General features: G+C 38.2%; 1 protein-coding gene across 4 annotated transcripts in view; it reads right to left on the bottom strand.

The window, feature by feature from the left end:
• Positions 1–4,666: 4,666 nt before the first annotated feature.
• Positions 4,667–18,390, bottom strand: part of BKGD (beta-keto-L-gulonate decarboxylase) — a 22,735-nt gene continuing 9,011 nt past the window's right edge. For all 4 annotated transcript variants that reach the window (XM_060605354.3, XM_060605352.3, XM_060605353.3 and 1 more), the window contains exons 4-9: positions 15,896–15,969; positions 15,615–15,716; positions 14,483–14,659; positions 13,343–13,492; positions 6,843–6,959; positions 4,667–5,877 (exon numbers count right to left, since the gene is read on the bottom strand). In XM_060605354.3, coding sequence (XP_060461337.3) covers positions 5,704–5,877; positions 6,843–6,959; positions 13,343–13,492; positions 14,483–14,659; positions 15,615–15,716; positions 15,896–15,969 — 794 coding nt within the window. In that variant the 3' untranslated portion in view covers positions 4,667–5,703. The remainder of the gene's footprint in view (positions 5,878–6,842; positions 6,960–13,342; positions 13,493–14,482; positions 14,660–15,614; positions 15,717–15,895; positions 15,970–18,390) is intronic.

Here is an 18,390-nt window from a genome sequence, read left to right as displayed (position 1 = left end):
GGCGGTGGGGAGGGATCTTAGTGCCGAGGGCGCGGGCGGTCTGGTCTGCGTTTTGAAAGTTACTTGCTTGGGGCGCCTGGGTGGCTCAGTCGGTTAAGCGGCCGACTTCGGCTTAGGTCATGATCTCGCGGTCTGTGAGTTCGAGCCCCGCGTCGGGCTCTGTGCTGACAGCTCAGAGCCTGGAGCCTGCTTCAGATTCTGTGTCTCCCTCTCTCTGACCCTCCCCTGTTCATGCTCTGTCTCTCTCTGTCTCAAAAATAAATAAACGTTAAAAAAAAAAAAAAAAGAAAGTTACTTGCTTGAAGCGATGGAAGGTGGAAAGCTGGAGAAGGCCGGAAAGAAGTCGGGAAAAGGAAATGAATGGGTCCCTGGGTCTTAGCAATGAGCGTCCTTCTGAGAATGTGAGATTTGAGGGCTTACACCTCAAGAAACATGTCTGAAGAGTGATAAAACCGAAGACGTAATTTGAGGAAAACAATACATTGTGCTTATCACTACTTAAAAATATACCGCATAATTAGTTTATTATCTGTTTTCCCATTAGTGGTAAACTCCTGGAGAGGGACTATTTCCAGCAAGCTTAATAATAGACACTGGCATGTAGTATGAGCTTAATTTTTACTTTATGCCTGAGTAATGGAGATAAGCAATACTTAAAGGGTTAAGAAGCAGTGGTAAAACTTAACAGTCTGCGTGCCCGAGACTATGTCATAAGTATTAATTCCACAGAGGAGGACAGATATCGCAAAACTCCTATTTAAGGAATTGTGTATACCATTTATCATCGATGAAGGATATGAGCAGAAAAGTGTTCACCTTTAGCCCAGAAGGCTGACCTATAGTGTGCATAGTTTTGATAAAGATCAAATAAATGCTGACTGCTGCATTCTTAAAGGGTCTCATGACTGCCTCTACATCTCACGGATAGTTAGTATCGAGCTGCGTGATACGCACCAGAGAAATCTTTCGAGAAGACATTTAGGATCTAATACTCCCTGCATGTCCCCCCTTGAGCACTAAGTACATACAGAAGCACCAGCTTCACAAAGCCGAAGTGCAGCTCTTTCTGCCCGTGGGGTCCTGGCCCCGTTTTATAAGAAAAGCACCTTTTTTGCACCAAAAACGTCTCAAGAATTCTTCCCTGACCATTCGCGACCCCACGTCAATCATGAGGCTTTTCAAGTTTTGTACTGACCAAGATACATTTAAGTTTTTTAATTATTTCCTAAGGTGTTTAGGAAAATACGATTTCCCTGGTGTCAGTCTCTAAGGAAACAATATGCGAGAGTGTGTTGGGAATGTGAATTTTCAAGAGAGGAACCTATTTTTGGCAAGCTCAAGTGATTCTTTTGCACACTCATGTTTGAGAACCACTGTACTCTATGCATAAGTTTGCAAAAGGTTTTAATACTCTATTTTAAATTTTGTGCCCATCACTGTGCTTGGTTTTAACCATACTTTTCATTTTATCTTTTTAAGGTGCTCATACTTCTGCCTTTTGGCCCTGGCAACTGCTATCTCATCTGGGTTAGCTTACACACCTGAGAATCAGAATTGAGGCTGGGCTCGGCTGGTGGGTTCTACTTCAAGATATAGGTCTCCGGGTCGTTCAGATGACTCTGTACCATGTGTCTTTCGTTCATTCTTCTTGGACTAGCAGGCCGCTCAGGGTGTGTTCTTACGGTGATGGCCAAGGTACAAGAGAGAGGTTTTGCCTGCATTACATGTCTAACAATCACATGGCCCATGGCCAAGCCTAAAAGTCAAGGATAGGAGAGGGGACACTCAGCCTTTTCAGTTGCAGAAACTGCAGAGTTACATGGAAAGGGGATATGGATAAACGGAGGATCAAGGCCAACAATCTGTCACATATGGAAAATAATCCAGTTACATTCCCCTATCTCACACCATAAATAAAAATTCCAATTGGATTAAAGATCTAAGTATAAAAAAAAAGTGAAGTCTTCTGCAGACTCAGATACATATATGAGGCTAAGTCCTGCTTAAAGAGAAGTGTTCTATGAAAAATATTTGTCACATTTTGAGGGTTCATGGAGCTCAAATCTTCCAAAGGGAAGAGATGAACCATCCTTAAGGGGTGAGGGGACAGAGATCTGCTAGGCTCTCAATTAAAACTCCACAGAACACAAGGAATAACAGGCTATAAGCAGGGGTGGCCTGAGTCTTCTTTAAAATGTAACCCAGAGTGCCTCGGTGGCTCAGTCAGTTAAGCAACTGACTTTTGATTTCAGTACCTGACTCTTGATTTCAGCTCAGGTCTCACGGTTCATGGGATTGAGCCCCATCCATGTCAGGCTCCACCCTGACAGCTCGGAATCTGCTTGGGATTCTCTCTCTCCCTCTCTCTCTGCCCCTCCCTCGCTCACGGGTACTCTAAGTAAATAAATAAACTTAAAAAAGTAAAATGCAGCCCTACCCTATTCCAGCTCAGTCTCTGATTACACTGAGGAAATGGGTCTCTCACTTTATCTACCTAACAAAAGAAAGATGGAAACCCTCACCGTGGAAGATACCTGAACACACAATAACCAGCATATAATAGCAGTAAATGTAAAAAGGCAGGCAAGAGTGACTGATAATAAAAACCTAAAACAATAGGAACATATCCATGGATGATCAAAACATTGGAGATGGTAGGCAAGAACTTTAAAATAACTGAACAGTAATGTTAGATGAAAATGGAGAAAATGGATGAAAGGTTTCAACAGAAACTGGAAATGATTTTCTAGGCTATTGGTTTGATTGTCATCACTGTGCCAAAACCACACTCTTACTTTAACAAGTTTATAAATTTTGATATCAAATACCCTTGACCTTGTTGTCGTGAAAATCACCTTTGTTTATCTTGGCCCTTTGCTATCCCATACATTTTCCAATCAACTGGTTCTATGGAAAGGCCCACTGGCATTCGACTGGCATTGAGTTAAATTTATAGATTTGACAAGAAAGGCTTCTGATGCTTCTATGATATTGCATTTTCCTAGATAGAAGTATTTATTTTTCATGTTTTTAGGTTTTCAACAGTTTTATAATGTTCCCCATGATGGTTATATATAATTTTTGGTAAATGAAAATATTGCTATGTACTTTTGAGAGCATTGTAATTGATATCTTTTTCAAATTTACATTTTTAACTATTTCTTATTGGTATGAAGAAATGTAACGCATTATTATACATTGATTTTATACTTTGGAATCTTCTTGAATACAGTCTAGTAATTTCACTAGAAACTCTCTTGGGTTTTCTAAGAATCAATCATGCTTTCTGCCAAAAATGTTTGTCTTCCTTTTCAGTCATTATTCTTTCTTGTTTGCTTTTCCTGGCTAGAACCTCCAATAGTTGATGATATTGGACATACTTGTCACGTTTCGAATTTTAAAGTAAACATGGCATTAACATAAAACCTTAGGGGCAGAGAGAGAGGGAGACGCAGAAGCAGAAGCAGGCTCCAGGCTCTGAGCTGTCAGCACAGAGTCCGACACAGGGCTCAAACTCACAAGCTGTGAGATCATGACCTGAGCCGAAGTTGGATGCTCAACCGACTGAGCCACCCAGGCGCCCCAGCCTCTTACTGCTTCTTAAACATACCAAATCCCCTCCTATTCCTGGACCTTTGAATCTGCCAAGAAGGATGTTTCTCCAAATAACTTAATAGCTCACTTTCTCATTTCTTTCAGGTCTTTGCTCAAGTGTCTCTTTATCAGAGTCTTTTTCTGATCTCCCTATATAAAATGTGTAATAAGGAAACTAATTCCACTTTTTATGTTTGCTGACCGCTGTTAGGCCTCACTCCCCTCTCTTCCCATTCTGCTCCATATTTGAGCAAGCCTGGCTCCTCCTTCTTTGACACTTGTGGGAAATTTAAACTGCATATGGAACTATCACCTTAGCCCTAACTGTTCATTACCACAGAAACCCCAAATCAGGCTCCTTTCTCTGTTCTCTCAGCCATTTTTGGACCTGCTTGGGAGCTGTCCTGCTTTCCCCAGAAAGCCTCATTATGTAAGCGGCAAATCCTTTCATACCCTGTTGGGGTGTATGTGACTTTATCAGTCTTGACACCCAAACCTAATTTGGGGTGATGAGTCCATCCTGTCTCATGTGGGATGGACTCAACAAAATAGCATCCTCCTTGGGGGCGCCTGTGTGGCTCTGTCGGTTAAGCGTCCAACTCTTGATTTTGGCTCAGATCATGGCTCAGGTCATGATCTCACGGTTTGTGAGATTGAGTCCCACCTCGGGCTCTGCAATGACAGCATGGCTCGGGATTCTTTCTCCCTTTCCCTCTGCCCCTCCCCTGCCCACGTTGTCTCTCTGTCTCTCAAAAATAAATTGACTTTAAAAAAAATAGCCTACTCTTTTACAATCCATCCTGTGTTTTATTTTTCTTCATAGGACTTAATACTACCTGTCATATAACACATTTGTTTACTGTTAATTCCCCCCCCCCCCCATATAAACGATTGAATGATAGAGGCCCGCATCTGGTGAAGTGTCTGACATAATCTTCTATACACTCATTCATTCAACAAATATTTATTGAGTGCCTGTTTTGGCCAGGCACTATTAAAGGCATTAGTGCTACACTGGTAAACAAAGCTCTTTTTTTTCTGTCTGGAGGCAAGATATTAAAAAGACACATCATATTGTGAATATACACTTTTTATTCATTTTTTGCTTCAAACTAGTGCTTCTTGTAAAAATAACATTTACAAATTTCTACTCACAGGACAGGTTATAGGTAACATCCAAAGAAGACAATCAAAAAATATTTTTTGAAGATTTAGTATGTGTTTGCTATTAAAGAGCTCCTAAATCTGCACATGCTTAGCATTAGCAAGATTACGATTAGACAGTTGATTTCTGGCTAATGATTATTAAAGAAGAATACTGAGGATAATGTCAACAATTTCAATCAGTAAAAGAGTATAATTTTTTATTTCACAAAGGACAGTGTCATGTGTACCAACGGCCTCACTTATAAATTAAAGTATACCCACTTCAGTGTTGTATTTGGATGTTTCTTTTCCCTTTCCTTCTGGCAAATAGCCGGCAAGATACAAACTGCTTCCAACTGGCAACCCAAACAAAGGAGGCATCATGGCTAACCACCTAGTTGACAATGTTTGTGAAAGTCAAATTGCGAACTCCTGAGTATGGTTCAACCCCACCAAAAGGGGGAAACTTGCTTCCTCTGCCCACCTTATTCCACGAAAATAAAAAAGTATACTCTGATTTCTGAAATGGATTTTTAAAATTTAATACTATAGATTCAATAACTATCAGCATTTGCAACACTGATTTTTCTAATACCCAGAAACATCCACTTAGGACTTGTGAGAGTATTTTGAAAAATTTAATAATGTTATACAAATATAAGTTATTACCGGTAGATAGTAGGTATAATCACATGATTCCTGATCATGTTATATTTAAGGTATAAACATAAGACTGATTTTGCTGTGAATAAAGAATAAAAAAATGAACATTTTCATTATGTATGTTGGTTCCCAATAATCTCTAAGATATATCAGATAATACAGAGTACAGAGGTCAACATACCTTTCAGTTAATGGCCAAAACAATGGGATTTAAGTCGTGAGATCATTTCTACTGGATTTTATATTAGTATCAATTAATGAGTTGATTACTTAACCTTAATTATTTCTTTTCCATTTGATTTAATCTCGCCCAATTGAATGGGTCTCTTTTGGTTGATCAATGCGATACAGAAACTCTGCAGGCAAGAAGTATCCAAGATATTCCACTGTGTCTGGGGTAGTGTCATAATGGTAGTGTCCACCTTCTCCATGATGACTGAAACAATGGGTGTGCTCCAATCGCAAATCAAACCCCTAGGACAACAGACAAGCTATCTGTCAGTATTTAAATTATCTTGGATAGGAATTGTTTAAGGGGCAGGGAGACCTTTTTATTTGTTATAATAGTTTTTATTTTATTTTCTAAGTAAGCAATATATATACTTAATTCAAAATTCAAAGAGTGAAAAAGGATATATTCCATAAAGCGTGTCTTTCCATCTTCTGCCTTTACTACTTCCTTCCTTCCTTTCCTTGCAGGCACCCGGTGTAAGGAGTTTCTTATATATCCTTCCAGAAATATTAACTTTTGTAATTTTTACTCCAATTTGCACTCTGCACATATTGTGATGAGTATTGCTTTTCTTCATTTAAAAATATAGCTTGAGATCTTAGTATATTAGATCATAAAAGAGCTTCTGCTTTCTTTTATACCTACATGGCATTCTATTGTACACACATACCGATTCCACCATTCTCAACTAACATTTAGATTATGTCCAATTCTGCTATTATAGTAATGCTATTATGGATAACCTTTTAACTAATAATTTTAAATACTTACACATATATTTAAGGATACATTCCTAGACACGTAATCGCTGGATCAAAAGTCAGTATTGCGGTAGCTACTTTCTCTGAATTGGTCTCTCTCATATCTTTTTCTAGTGTCTAGTGTTAGAATATAAGGAATGGTATGATGAGCAACAAATAAGGTGATAAGAGACCCGAATCATGGTCTTGATTCTACTATTTAATAACATGACTTTGGGTGTCATGTAAAATACCTGTGCCTTGATTTGCTCGAAGGTAAAATCTGCCCTGCCTAACTAACTCATAGGGGCGTTAGCCACCTGCTCCCTCATCTTTCAAGATAATTCTGGAGACTATCCTAGTTCTTAAATGACAACTCAGAAAGTGCCTAATTTTAAAAGAATATCCTAAAACCTAAGCATAATCACTGTATTATACTGCAATATAAAAGACAGACATAAACTTACTGGGTCTCTGGAGACAAAAACTGGCAGACAAACCAAAGGAGCTTTCATCTCATAAAAGTGCAACCATTTATTCACCTCCTCATCAGAGTTCAAAGGGCAGGAAGAAAATTCTGTGGGCTACAATAAAAGATCATTCTAAATATATAGAATATTATTGAGAATTAAAATGTAAATTATATCTAACTTCATTACATTAGAAATGTAAGCCTTCTTATACATTTGACTATTTTTAGAATCAAAACAAATTATATACCATAGTTTTCAAAAGGATCACCAATCAAGTGTATAAGCTAAAATGCACGAATGAATAAATGAAAGAATGAGCCTACTACTATCTTTTTATTTTTCATAGCTTCTCAGTTTTCCTGGAAATATATCCTCGTCCTAATTTTAAATCTCATTACTGCTACCAGTACATCGAGGGGTGTGTGGGTGGGGAACAAGGCATTAGAAGTTGGTAGAAGCATCAAAACGAATAAAATAAACTTATTCAAGGAAGCAAAAACAAAACAAACAAAAACCTGTACTACAAAGCACTGCTAAAAGAAATTTGGGAAGACTCCGTGAGTTTGAGCCCTGCGTTGGGCTCGGCGCTGATGGCTCAGAGCCTGGAGCCTGCTTCGGATTCTGTGTCTCCCTCTCTCTCTGTCCCTCCCCTGCTGGCACTGTCTTTCTCTCTCTCTCAAAAATAAAGCATTAAAAAAAAAAAAAGAAATTTAAAAAGACTCCAATAAATGGAGAAATATCCTGTGTTCATGAATCGAACAATATTGTTAAGATATTAATACTACCAAAAGCAATCTAAAGATTTAATGCCACCCCTATTAAAATCCCAATAAAGTTTTTTGCTGAAATAGAAGAATCCATTGTAAAATTCATGTGGAATCTCAAGGGACCCTGAAGAGCCAAACCAATCTTCGGGGAAAAGAGAAAAGTTGGACGCCTAGCACTTCCTGCTATCAAACTTACTACAAGTAATCAAAACGGTGTAACATTGGCATAAAGGCAGACATACAAATCAGTGGAATAGCACAGAGATCCCAGAAATAAACCCTTGCGTATATGGTCAAAAATTTTTCTTTTTTTTTAAATTTTTTTTTTAATGTTTTTATTTATTTTTGAGACAGAGAGAGACAGAGCATGAGCAGGGGAGGGACAGAGAGAGAGGGAGACACAGAATCCGAAACAGGCTCTGGGCTCTGAGCTGTCAGCACAGAGCCTGACACAGGGCTCGAACTCACAGACTGTGAGATCATGACCTGAGCTGAAGTCGGATGCTAACCAACTGAGCCACCCAGGTGCCCCATGGTCAAATAATTTTCAGTAAGGGTGTCAAAACCATTCAATGGAAAATGGACTATCTTTTCAAAAAATGGTGCTGGGAAAACTGGATATTCATGTGCAAAAGAGTGAAGTTGGCCCCTTAATTTATACATGTACAAAAAAAGAACTCAAAATGGATCAAAGACCTAGCTGTAAGAGCTAAAATATAAAACTTAGAAGAAAATTTAAGGGAAAAGTTTCAGAACGTGGGATTTTCACCATAATTTCTTGCATATGACATAAAAACTACAGGCAACAAAAGGAATAATAAACAAGTGGGACTATATCAAATTACAAACGTCTGCACTGTAAAGGAAACAAGCCGCAAAATGAAAAGGCAATCTATAGAATGGGAAAAAATATTTATCCAATAAGGGGTTAATATGCACAATATACAAGGAACTCCTACAACTCAATAGCAAAAAACAACCAACTTAAAAAATGGGCAAAGGAACCAAATTAGACATTTCTCCAAACAAGACATACAAATGGCCAGCAGGTATATGAAAAAGTGCTCAATATCATCAGGGAAGGGAAATGCAAGTCAAAACCATGAGATATCACCTCATTCCTGTGAGGATGGTTGCTATCAAAAAAGCAAGGGATAACAAGTATTGACAAGGATGTGGAGAAAAAGGGACACTTGTATGCTGTTAGTAGGTATGTAAACCGGTGCAATCATTATGGAAAACAGTATGAAGGTTCCTCAAAAAATAGAACCATATGATCCAGTAATCCCACTTCTGGGTCTATCAATGGATGAATGGATAAAGAAACTGCTGTGTGTGTGTGTGTGTGTGTGTGTGTGTGTATGTGTGTATGTGTATATATATATATATACATATATATAAATATATATATGTATATATATATATAAATGTGTGATTTGATTATATATATGTGTGTGTAAATATGTAAAATTATGACATATGTATACACACACATATACAAGGAATGTTATCCAGGCTTAGGAAGGAAGGAAATCCTGCAACATGGATGTAACAACATGGATGAACTTGAAGGACATTATGCTAAAATGAAATAAGCCACACACAAATACTGCATGGTATCACTTACTGGAATCTAAGGAGTCCAATTTAGAGAAACAGACACATAAAGTGGTGATTGCCAGGAGCTGGGGAATGGGGAAAATGAAGTGAAGGTCAAAGGGTACAAACATTTTTCAGTTACAAGACGGGTAAGTTTTAGAGATATAATGCACATTATGGTTAACTACAGGCATACCTTGGAGATATTGTGGGTTTAGTTCCAGACCACTGCAATAAAATAGGGGCAAGTCAAATGAATTTTTTAGTTTCCCATTGCATGTAAAAGTGATGTTTGCATTATACTGTGGTCTATCAAGTGTGCATTATATCTTAAAAAATGTACATACCTAAATTTAAAAATACTTTATTGCCAAAAAACGCTGACAATCATTTGAGCTTTCAGCAAGTCATAAACTTGTTTTTTCAAGGCATAAACTCTTGCCTCAGTGTTGATGGCTCAGGGTTGAGTGATCAGGGTGCTACAGTGGTGAACAGTGCTGTTCTGTAGCATTTTACCCACAGAACTTTCAAAATTGGAGTCAATCCTCTCAAACCCTCCAGCTGCTTTAGCAACTTAGTTCATGTAATGTTCTAAATCCCTTGTTGTCATTTCAACAATCTTCACAGCATCTTCACCAGCAGATTCCATCTCAAGAAGCCACTTTTTTTGTTCATCCCTAAGAAGCAACTCCTCATCTGTTCAAGTTTGATCATGAGATTGCAGTAATTTAGCCCCACCTTCAGGCTCCACTTCTAGTTCTCTTGCTGTTTCTACCACTTCTGCAGTTACTTCCTCCACTTACGTCTTGAACCCCTCGAAGTCATCTATGGGAATTGTAATCAACTTCTTCCAAACTCCTATTTATGCTGACATTTTGACCTCTTCTCATGAATCACAAATGTTCTTAATAGCATCTAGAATGGTGAATCCTTTCTAGGTTTTCAACTGAGCTGCCATATGTCTATGGAAGCTATAATCTTATGAAATGTATTGTTTTTAATTTTTTAATGTTTATTTATTTCTAAGAGAGAGACAGAGTGTCTGCAGGGGAGAGGCAGAGAGAGAGGAAGACACAGAACCCAAAGCAGACTCCAGGCTCCGAGCTGTCAGCACAGAGCATGACATGGGGCTTGAACACACGAACCATGAGATCATGACCTGAGCCAAAGTCAGATGGTTAAGCGACTGAGCCACCCAGGCGCCCCTGAAATGTATTTCTCATATAATAAAACTTGAAAGCTGAAATTACTCCTTGATCCATGGGTTGCAGAATGGATGCGATGTTAGCAGGCATGAAAGCATGAATCTCATTGTACATCTCCATCAGACCTCTTGGGTGACCAGGTGCATTGTCAATGAGCAGTAATATTTTGCAAGGAATATGTTTTTCTGAGCAGTTTGTGTCAAAAGCATGCTAAAAATATTCAGTAACCCATTTTGTAAACGGATGTGCTATCGTCTGGGCTCTGCTGTTCCATTGATAGAGCACAGGCAGAGTAGATTTAGCATAATTCGTAAGGACCCTAGGATTTTCAGGATGGTAAATGAGCACTGGCTTCAACTTAAAGCCACAAGCTGCATTAGCCCTTAACAGAAGAGTCAGCCTGTCCTTTGCAGCTTTGGAGCAAAGCATTGACTTCTCTATAGGTGTGAAAATCCTAGACGGTATCTTCTTCCAATAGAAGGCTGTTTTGTCTACCTTGAAAATCTGTTGTTTCGTGTAGCCACCTTCATTAATTACCTTAGCTAGATCTCTGGAGGATAACTTGCTGCAGCTTCTACATCAGCATTTGCTGCTTCACCTTGCATTGCTATGTTATGGAGATGGCTTCTTTTCTTAAACCTCATGAACCAACCTCTGCTAGTTTCGAACTTTTCTTCTGCAGCTCCCTCACCCGTTTCGGCCTTCATAGAATTGAAGAAGGGCTTTGCTCTGGATTAGGCTTTGGCTTAAGGGAATGTTAGGGCTTGTTTGATCTTCCATCCAGACCACTAAAACTTTCTCCATATCAGCAATAAGGCTATTTTTGCTTTCTTACCATTTGTGGATTCACTGGAGTAACACTTCTAATTTTCCATCAAGGACTCTTCCTTTACGTTCACACCTTGGCTATTTGGATGGGAGGTCCAGCTTTTGGTCTTCCTTGGCTTTTGACATGCCTGCCTCGCTAAGCTTAATCATGTCTAGCTTTTAATTTAAAGTGAGAGACGTGTGATTCTTCCTTTCACTTGAACACTGAGAGGCCACTGTAGGGTTAGTAACTGGCCTAAATTTAATATTGTTGTGTCTCAGGGAATAGGGAGGCCTGAGGAGAGGGAGAGACACAGGGCTGGTTGGTGGAAAAGTCAAAACACACCAACATTTATTAAGGTGACCATCTTACACGGGTGCCATTTGTAGCACCCCAAAGCAAGTACAATTATTACTTCAAAGATCACTGATGACAGACTGCCATAACAAATATAGTAAGAACAATGAAAAAGTTTGCAATATTGCGAGAATTACCAAAATGTGACACAGAGAGGGGAAGTGAGCAAATGCTGTTGGAAATTTGGTGCCAAAAGACTTGCTTGATGCAGTGCTGCCACCAACTAATGTATGAAAAATGCAGTATTTGCGAATGCAATAATGTGAAACACAATAAAATGAGATATGCCCATAGTTAATAATAAAGTATTGTGTACTTGAGTTTTAAAAATTCCTGTAATTATTTGGTATTTGCAATTAGATTTATCTACAATTCTGTTTTTAACAATTTGGAAAATTAAGTAGTTTCGTAAATGTTGTGTCTTTCTTTGCAAAATCAGCTGACTTGCCGTTTAAAATTATCAGGATAAAAAACATTAAAACCAAACATTTTTGATGAGTTTAGTGACAGAATGAAAAGGAAATTAAGTTGTAATTACTTTTACACTTGATTCATTCATTCACCCACAAAACATTATTTTAAAACCTCGGGGTGCCTGTGTGGCTCAGTTGGTTAAGCGTCTGACTTCAGCTCGGGTCATAATCTCATGGTTTGTGGGTTCGAACCCCACATTGGGCCCTGTGCTGACAGCTCAGAGCCTGGGGCCTGCTTCAGATTCTGTGTCTCCCTCTCTCTCTGCCCCTCCCCCACTCATGCGCGTGTGCACACGCGCTCTCTCTCAAGAATAAACATTAAAAAAAATAAAAATTAAAAAAAAAATGCCCTGGGTCTTGCTTCATACGGTATTCCATCCTTATTGTCTTATAAACTTATATAATTAGCCCATAAGATTATAATTTTCACAATGACTCCTTTCCCCAAAACCACAACCATCTAGATAGCAAAGTCAACATATGCAGTTTGGGATTCTGGCAATAAAAATGATAATCCAAAAAAAATTGATAATCTATTTCTAAGGCTTATACTCATATCTATCTACATCTTAAAAACACAAAGTTCCAATATATTAACATAAAGAAAGGACTCCAGTTAGACATTATCTTACAGTATGATTTACAGTATTGTTTGTCATTTAAGTTTTAAAGTAAGACATGGGGCACCTGGGTGGCTCAGTCAGGTAAGCGTCCAACTATTGATTTCCACTCAGGTCGTAATTTCACGGTTTGTGAGATCGAGCCCTGTGTCGGGCTCTGCACTGAGCGTGGAGCTGGCTTGGGATTCTCAATTCTCCCTCTCTCTCTCTGCCCCTCCCCTGCTCTCTCTTTCTCTCAAAATAAAATAAACTTAAAGGGGGGCGCCTGGGTGGCGCAGTCGGTTAAGCGTCCGACTTCAGCCAGGTCACGATCTCGCGGTCCGTGAGTTCGAGCCCCGCGTCAGGCTCTGGGCTGATGGCTCGGAGCCTGGAGCCTGCTTCCAATTCTGTGTCTCCCTCTCTCTCTGCCCCTCCCCCGTTCATGCTCTGTCTCTCTCTGTCCCAAAAATAAATAAAAAACGTTGAAAAAAAAAAAAAAAAAATTAAAAAAAAAAAAATAAACTTAAAGGATCAAATAAATAAATAAATAAGTAAAATTAATACAATCATAGTAAAAGCATTCAGGGTGTTTTAAGGGTAGAATTCTCAATGTATATTAAAAAATCTCAAGATCTTAAGTATGTGCACATACATACCCATATATACATGTACACAAAGACTCTTACCATTATGTGAGTCTTCGCTTTTCCCTTCTGAATTACGAAAGTACCTCCCATCCCTACAGGCTTATCTCCATAATGTTTTTCAAGAGTCTGTCTCATACAAGTCACAAAGTTAAGTTTTCCAGTTCTTCTTTTGGCTTTCACCTCAATGACCTAGAGAGGACATAAATATGCATTCCATTGCTCTAAGCTGCAAAATTTTATGTGAATAACTATCAAAATGAAACATATAATCTAATGCCATGAAGCAGTCACTTGTTTGCTTGGAGCACACACACAGGAGTTGAGCGAGATGTCTCAATCCTGTCTTGATCAACAATACATAGCGTGCGTGCGTGTGTGCGTGTGTGCGTGTGTGTGTGTATGATGAGTTATCATTTACTCTAACAAGTCTTATTCATGTTTTCTTGGACAGAGAGAGTTATAGCGAAGTCTTCTACTGAGCTCTAGAGATTCTTATCATTTACATGTCAAGGCGGCAAAAGGTTGAGAATTCCTGGCTCAAAGGGGTTAACCTCTGGTAATTCAGAAGGGAGGAGAAAGCGATTACATCTTTTCCTTTCCCTTAAAATTCTGGACTTGTGTTACCTCCACTTAATTAGGTCTTTTTACTTCACTACCTGGCTTCTCAAAGTAGCCGAAGTAGCTCCCTCTATTTAAAAATCTGAGCGTTCTCACAACTGCTAACATTGAAATGATCGTTTCATGTTCTAACAGGAAGTAAATACGAGGTGAAGCATTAATTTTTTTTACCTCTTTCTTGATGTAATATTTTGCTACCACAATTTCTGTCTAGCTCAACCAATGTCTGATCAAAATCAGCAATGAACAAATTACCTACATAGTAACTGCAGGTAGGTAGTATCTGTCTATTTCAGCTGCGTGGTTCATCTATTTGACTCACTCCGCACATGAATAGCATTACCTTTTATTCCTCAGAAAACAAGGTATTGCTTACTAAGTACTCTTCACCTCAGTTTTAAATAAGACTTTCACTTACTTGTAGTACTCTCTGAATCTGTAATAAAATTTGGCTCAGCTGGTTTTGACTTTTAAGAAAACCGTACTTGGCAGTTAAAGTTCAAATTTTTAGCTATCTGAGAACTTCTGGAGAATACTGTGTTTTTGTGAACAAAAAATCACCTTTCCAGGTTGGCCCTCACTGGCAAAAAGATTAGCCAGTAATGCACACCCAAAATCATGATATTTCTCACTGTATTTCTCGAGCAGGCACCCTTCATCTGCAGGGTTAACATGGGCAAAGTAACTTCCATTTACTGGAGATTTGTGTTCACTTTCTGTTTGAATAATTGGCATAAACTGAAAAGAAATGTAAATAAGAAAAGTAAATTAGTCAATCCTGGCATCAATATCCGAAGAGAATATCTTGAGGATCCTTGACTTAAGATATTTTATTTCAGGACCTATTAAGAAAACATGAAGTATGAAATATTTAATTTTAGATTCAAAATGTTGAAGATTTACAAACATCAAAAAGTTGAAAAAACATTTTATAAAATGTCTAGTATTTCTTACAGTGTTTCAAAAACCTTGTAAACTGGGCTTTAAATTTTAGACTTTTTTTCTATCTTGAACACTAGGTGAATTATATTACTCTTTCTACAAAAGAACCTTGTATGACTATCGAGTAATGGTCACATCTGAAGAGATGAAGGAATGGGCAGACTTAAGAGGTCTTTTACTTTTCTGGTCCAGAGATGGGAAGAGACCGTGGTGTTTTTATGTTGTAAATATACTAACACACACAGGAATCGATAGTATCCTTTGTAAATAATCATTATACCACTGGGGTAGGTCCTTGCTATTTAGTCTGAAAGAGGGAATTGATGAGATCATTAAATATTCCATTCATCTTCTCATCAAAAGCTGCTTTCATATCAAAAGGAAAGATTTACAGTGAAGGCAGCAATTCTCTGATGGATAAAGGATTAAAATCTTGCACAATCCAGGGACCTCAGCAGACCACATTAGGATGTTAGACTCATCTAACACGGAGTGCATACCCTAGAAAATCTGAAATTAGGGGCTGGTGCTCCATTATAGTGGAGCATAGGCTATAGTCCAAATCGGTACCAAACAATATCAAATCTATAAAGAAAGAGGATACCAATTCATTCAGAAAGCAGACTTTCGGGTAGGGCAATAAAAGAAAAATAAGTAGACTAAACGTCAAATCAATAAAATAAAATAATAAAATAATAAAACAATTTAAAAAAATAATAAAATAAATTAAAATAATTATATGTATGCTGACCTCACAGTTGAACCCAACAGTCTGAAATGGGCCTGCTCCTGCTCCAAGAATAAAAGCTCCAGGAAGCTTCATTTCTTTTGCAATCTTATTTACATCATAAACCTATACAAGAAGAAAAAATATTATTTAAATCACAACTTATACAAATCTGTACTTTTTTTCACTGAGTCCATTAATACTTCCATGCCACATTGGTCGATGGGTCTTCTAATAATAAAAAGAGGAATCAACTCAACTTCTAATAATCTTCATGTGAATGTGAAGAGTAAAAGTACACTTACTTTTTCTTTATTTGCAAGAGGCAATAAGTAAGGCACACCTCCTACTTCTGCAATTCTAGTTTTCCCACAGATGCCTAAAAAAAAAAGTAACTTTAAAAATAGGCAAACCTCTAACTTAAGTATAAAATGCCAAAAGGCACTAACTTATTTATTATTTAAAGGGTACATAACTCTTCCATTCTTATAGTTTTACAAATAGTAGGGATTGAAAGACAAAAATTGCTATGATCCCTATCCTATTCTAACTACTTATATATCTAATACTGTCATTACCAAGCATAAAGGCAACGGAAAGTTGATAATAGAGCAAGGGCTAGAATTGAAGCCGAAGTTCAGATAGGATGAGAATTCTACAATTAGTCTGTAATGACCTATTCCTTTAAAAATCTGTGCTTTGGGGGCACCTGGGTGGCTTAGTCGGTTAAGTATCTGACTTTGGCTCAGGTCATGATCTCACTGCTGGTGGGATCGAGCCCTGCGTCGGGCTCTGTGCAGACAGCTTGTGGCTCAGAGTCTGGAGCCTGCTTAGGATTCTGTCTCCCTCTCTCTGCCCTTCCCCCTCTTGTGCTCTGTCTCTGTCTCTCTCTCAAATATAAATAAACATTAAAACAACTAAAAAAAAATCTGTGCTTTTGGTAGAGAAGGAGTTGGCTAAAATTGTACTTTAGTACAATGTATTTTGCTCCAGTAGAATATTAGTTCTTTAAGAAACCCATATTGGGTGGGGCACCTGGGTGGCTCAGTCCCCTGCTCATGCTCTGTCTCTCTCTCTGGGTCAAAAATAAATAAACATTAAAAAAAAAAATTTAAACAAATCCATATTGGGAGATCCTCTTGTCAAAGTTGTTTATTCCCAAGGTTGTTTATAGAAATGCAAGTAATTAGAGATAACTTCAGACGTTGGGAACTTTCTACTCACACTTTTTTTTTTTTTTTTACTGACACTTTAATTTTTTTTTTTAATTTATTTTTTAACATTTATTTATTTTTGAGACAGAGAGAGACAGAGCATGAACGGGGGAGGGGCAGAGAGAGAGGGAGACGCAGAATCTGAAACAGGCCCGGGCTCTGAGCTGTCAGAACAGAGCCCGACGCGGGGCTCGAACTCACAGACTGTGAGATCATGACCCGAGCTGAAGTCGGACGCTCAACCGACTGAGCCACCCAGGCGCCCCATACTGACACTTTTAATTAACATCACAGGTACAGCTAGACACAACTTGGGAAAGGCACCTTCTTTTTTTTTAATGTAAAGTAGAAAATAATTACTTTTTGTTTGGAAAAAAGTAGTCTTGTCAGTTTTATACTAACAATATCACAAAATAAAGTATACACATACGTTGCTATTTCTTTAGCTATGCAGAAGGAAGATGTACAGGATTTTTATACATCCCATTTATAATTAGGGATTTTAGAAATTTCTTCCATGGGATCAGCAGAAATTACTCACGGATAAGAGTCTTTCTCGTAAGTGATAGTAATACTGAAATTTAAAGAAACCATTAGAGGACTATTTTAGTAGTCCTGGGAAAAGACAAGTAATGTGCTAAAAATGGGGACTGTAGAGATGGAGAAGAGTAGATTAAGAAAGAGGACAAGGGAGAATAGACAACTATGGTGAAGGATTGAGCTAAATTTTAGACATGCTGACCTCAAGTTGTCCTTAGCATATATAGGTGGGGATGTCCTGTGGACAGCTGGAATTACTCAAATATAGCCAAGAAAAAGACAGACCTACCTAGGTGAGATGTGCAGATTTCAAGTTCTTGTATCCACCCAGTAATTTAAAATCACAGGAGTAAATGGAAAAATGCAGAGAGACTGTACAGAATAAGAGGTTGAGGAAAGAATTCCAGAAAATGTCAGGATCTAAGAGCCTGCCAGAAAGAGAAAGGAGCTAGGAAAAATGAGGAAGAAAGAATATCATGGAAGTCGGAAAGGTACCAAGGAAGAGAAGGCAAAAGAATCAAGGAAAAAGGAGAGAGAACTAAGGGGAGACAGAATGTCAGGCAGCCATGGCCGAATACTATGAAATATGTGAGAAACCAAATAATACTAGTAAACATATCAAAGTCATTGGTGACTTCAGTCAGACCAGGTAGAAAGTACCTAACACTTGTAAAAGATAAGATACATATAAACGTACATCTCTAGCTTCCGTAGTGTTGCAATTTAAAGGCTTACAAGTTATCATCTAGAAACCTCTTTGGATGACAGAATTAAGATGAATCATTTTTCCTTTTCCTTGTACTCTTCTGTGTTTTCTGATTTTTTAATTTTACTTTCATTGACTACTTATTTACTGGGGAGAATATATTACCTCTGGTACACAAAACTTCCAGAATTTACAAGTATACTTAGTGCTTGTTTGTTTATTTATTTTGAGACACAGAGAGAGACTGCATGAGTGGGAGAGGGCAGAGAGGGGGGGGGGGGGACCCAGAATATGAAATATGAAGCAGGCTCCAGGCTCTGAGCTGGAGCCCAGAGCCCAG

Source organism: Panthera onca, chromosome D1, assembly GCF_046562875.1.
Source record: "Panthera onca isolate mPanOnc1 chromosome D1, mPanOnc1 haplotype 2, whole genome shotgun sequence".
In the NCBI taxonomy this organism is placed as follows: domain Eukaryota; kingdom Metazoa; phylum Chordata; class Mammalia; order Carnivora; family Felidae; genus Panthera; species Panthera onca.
The sequence above is the reverse complement of the archived record's forward strand: the minus strand, read 5'-3'. Positions and strand labels throughout refer to the sequence as shown.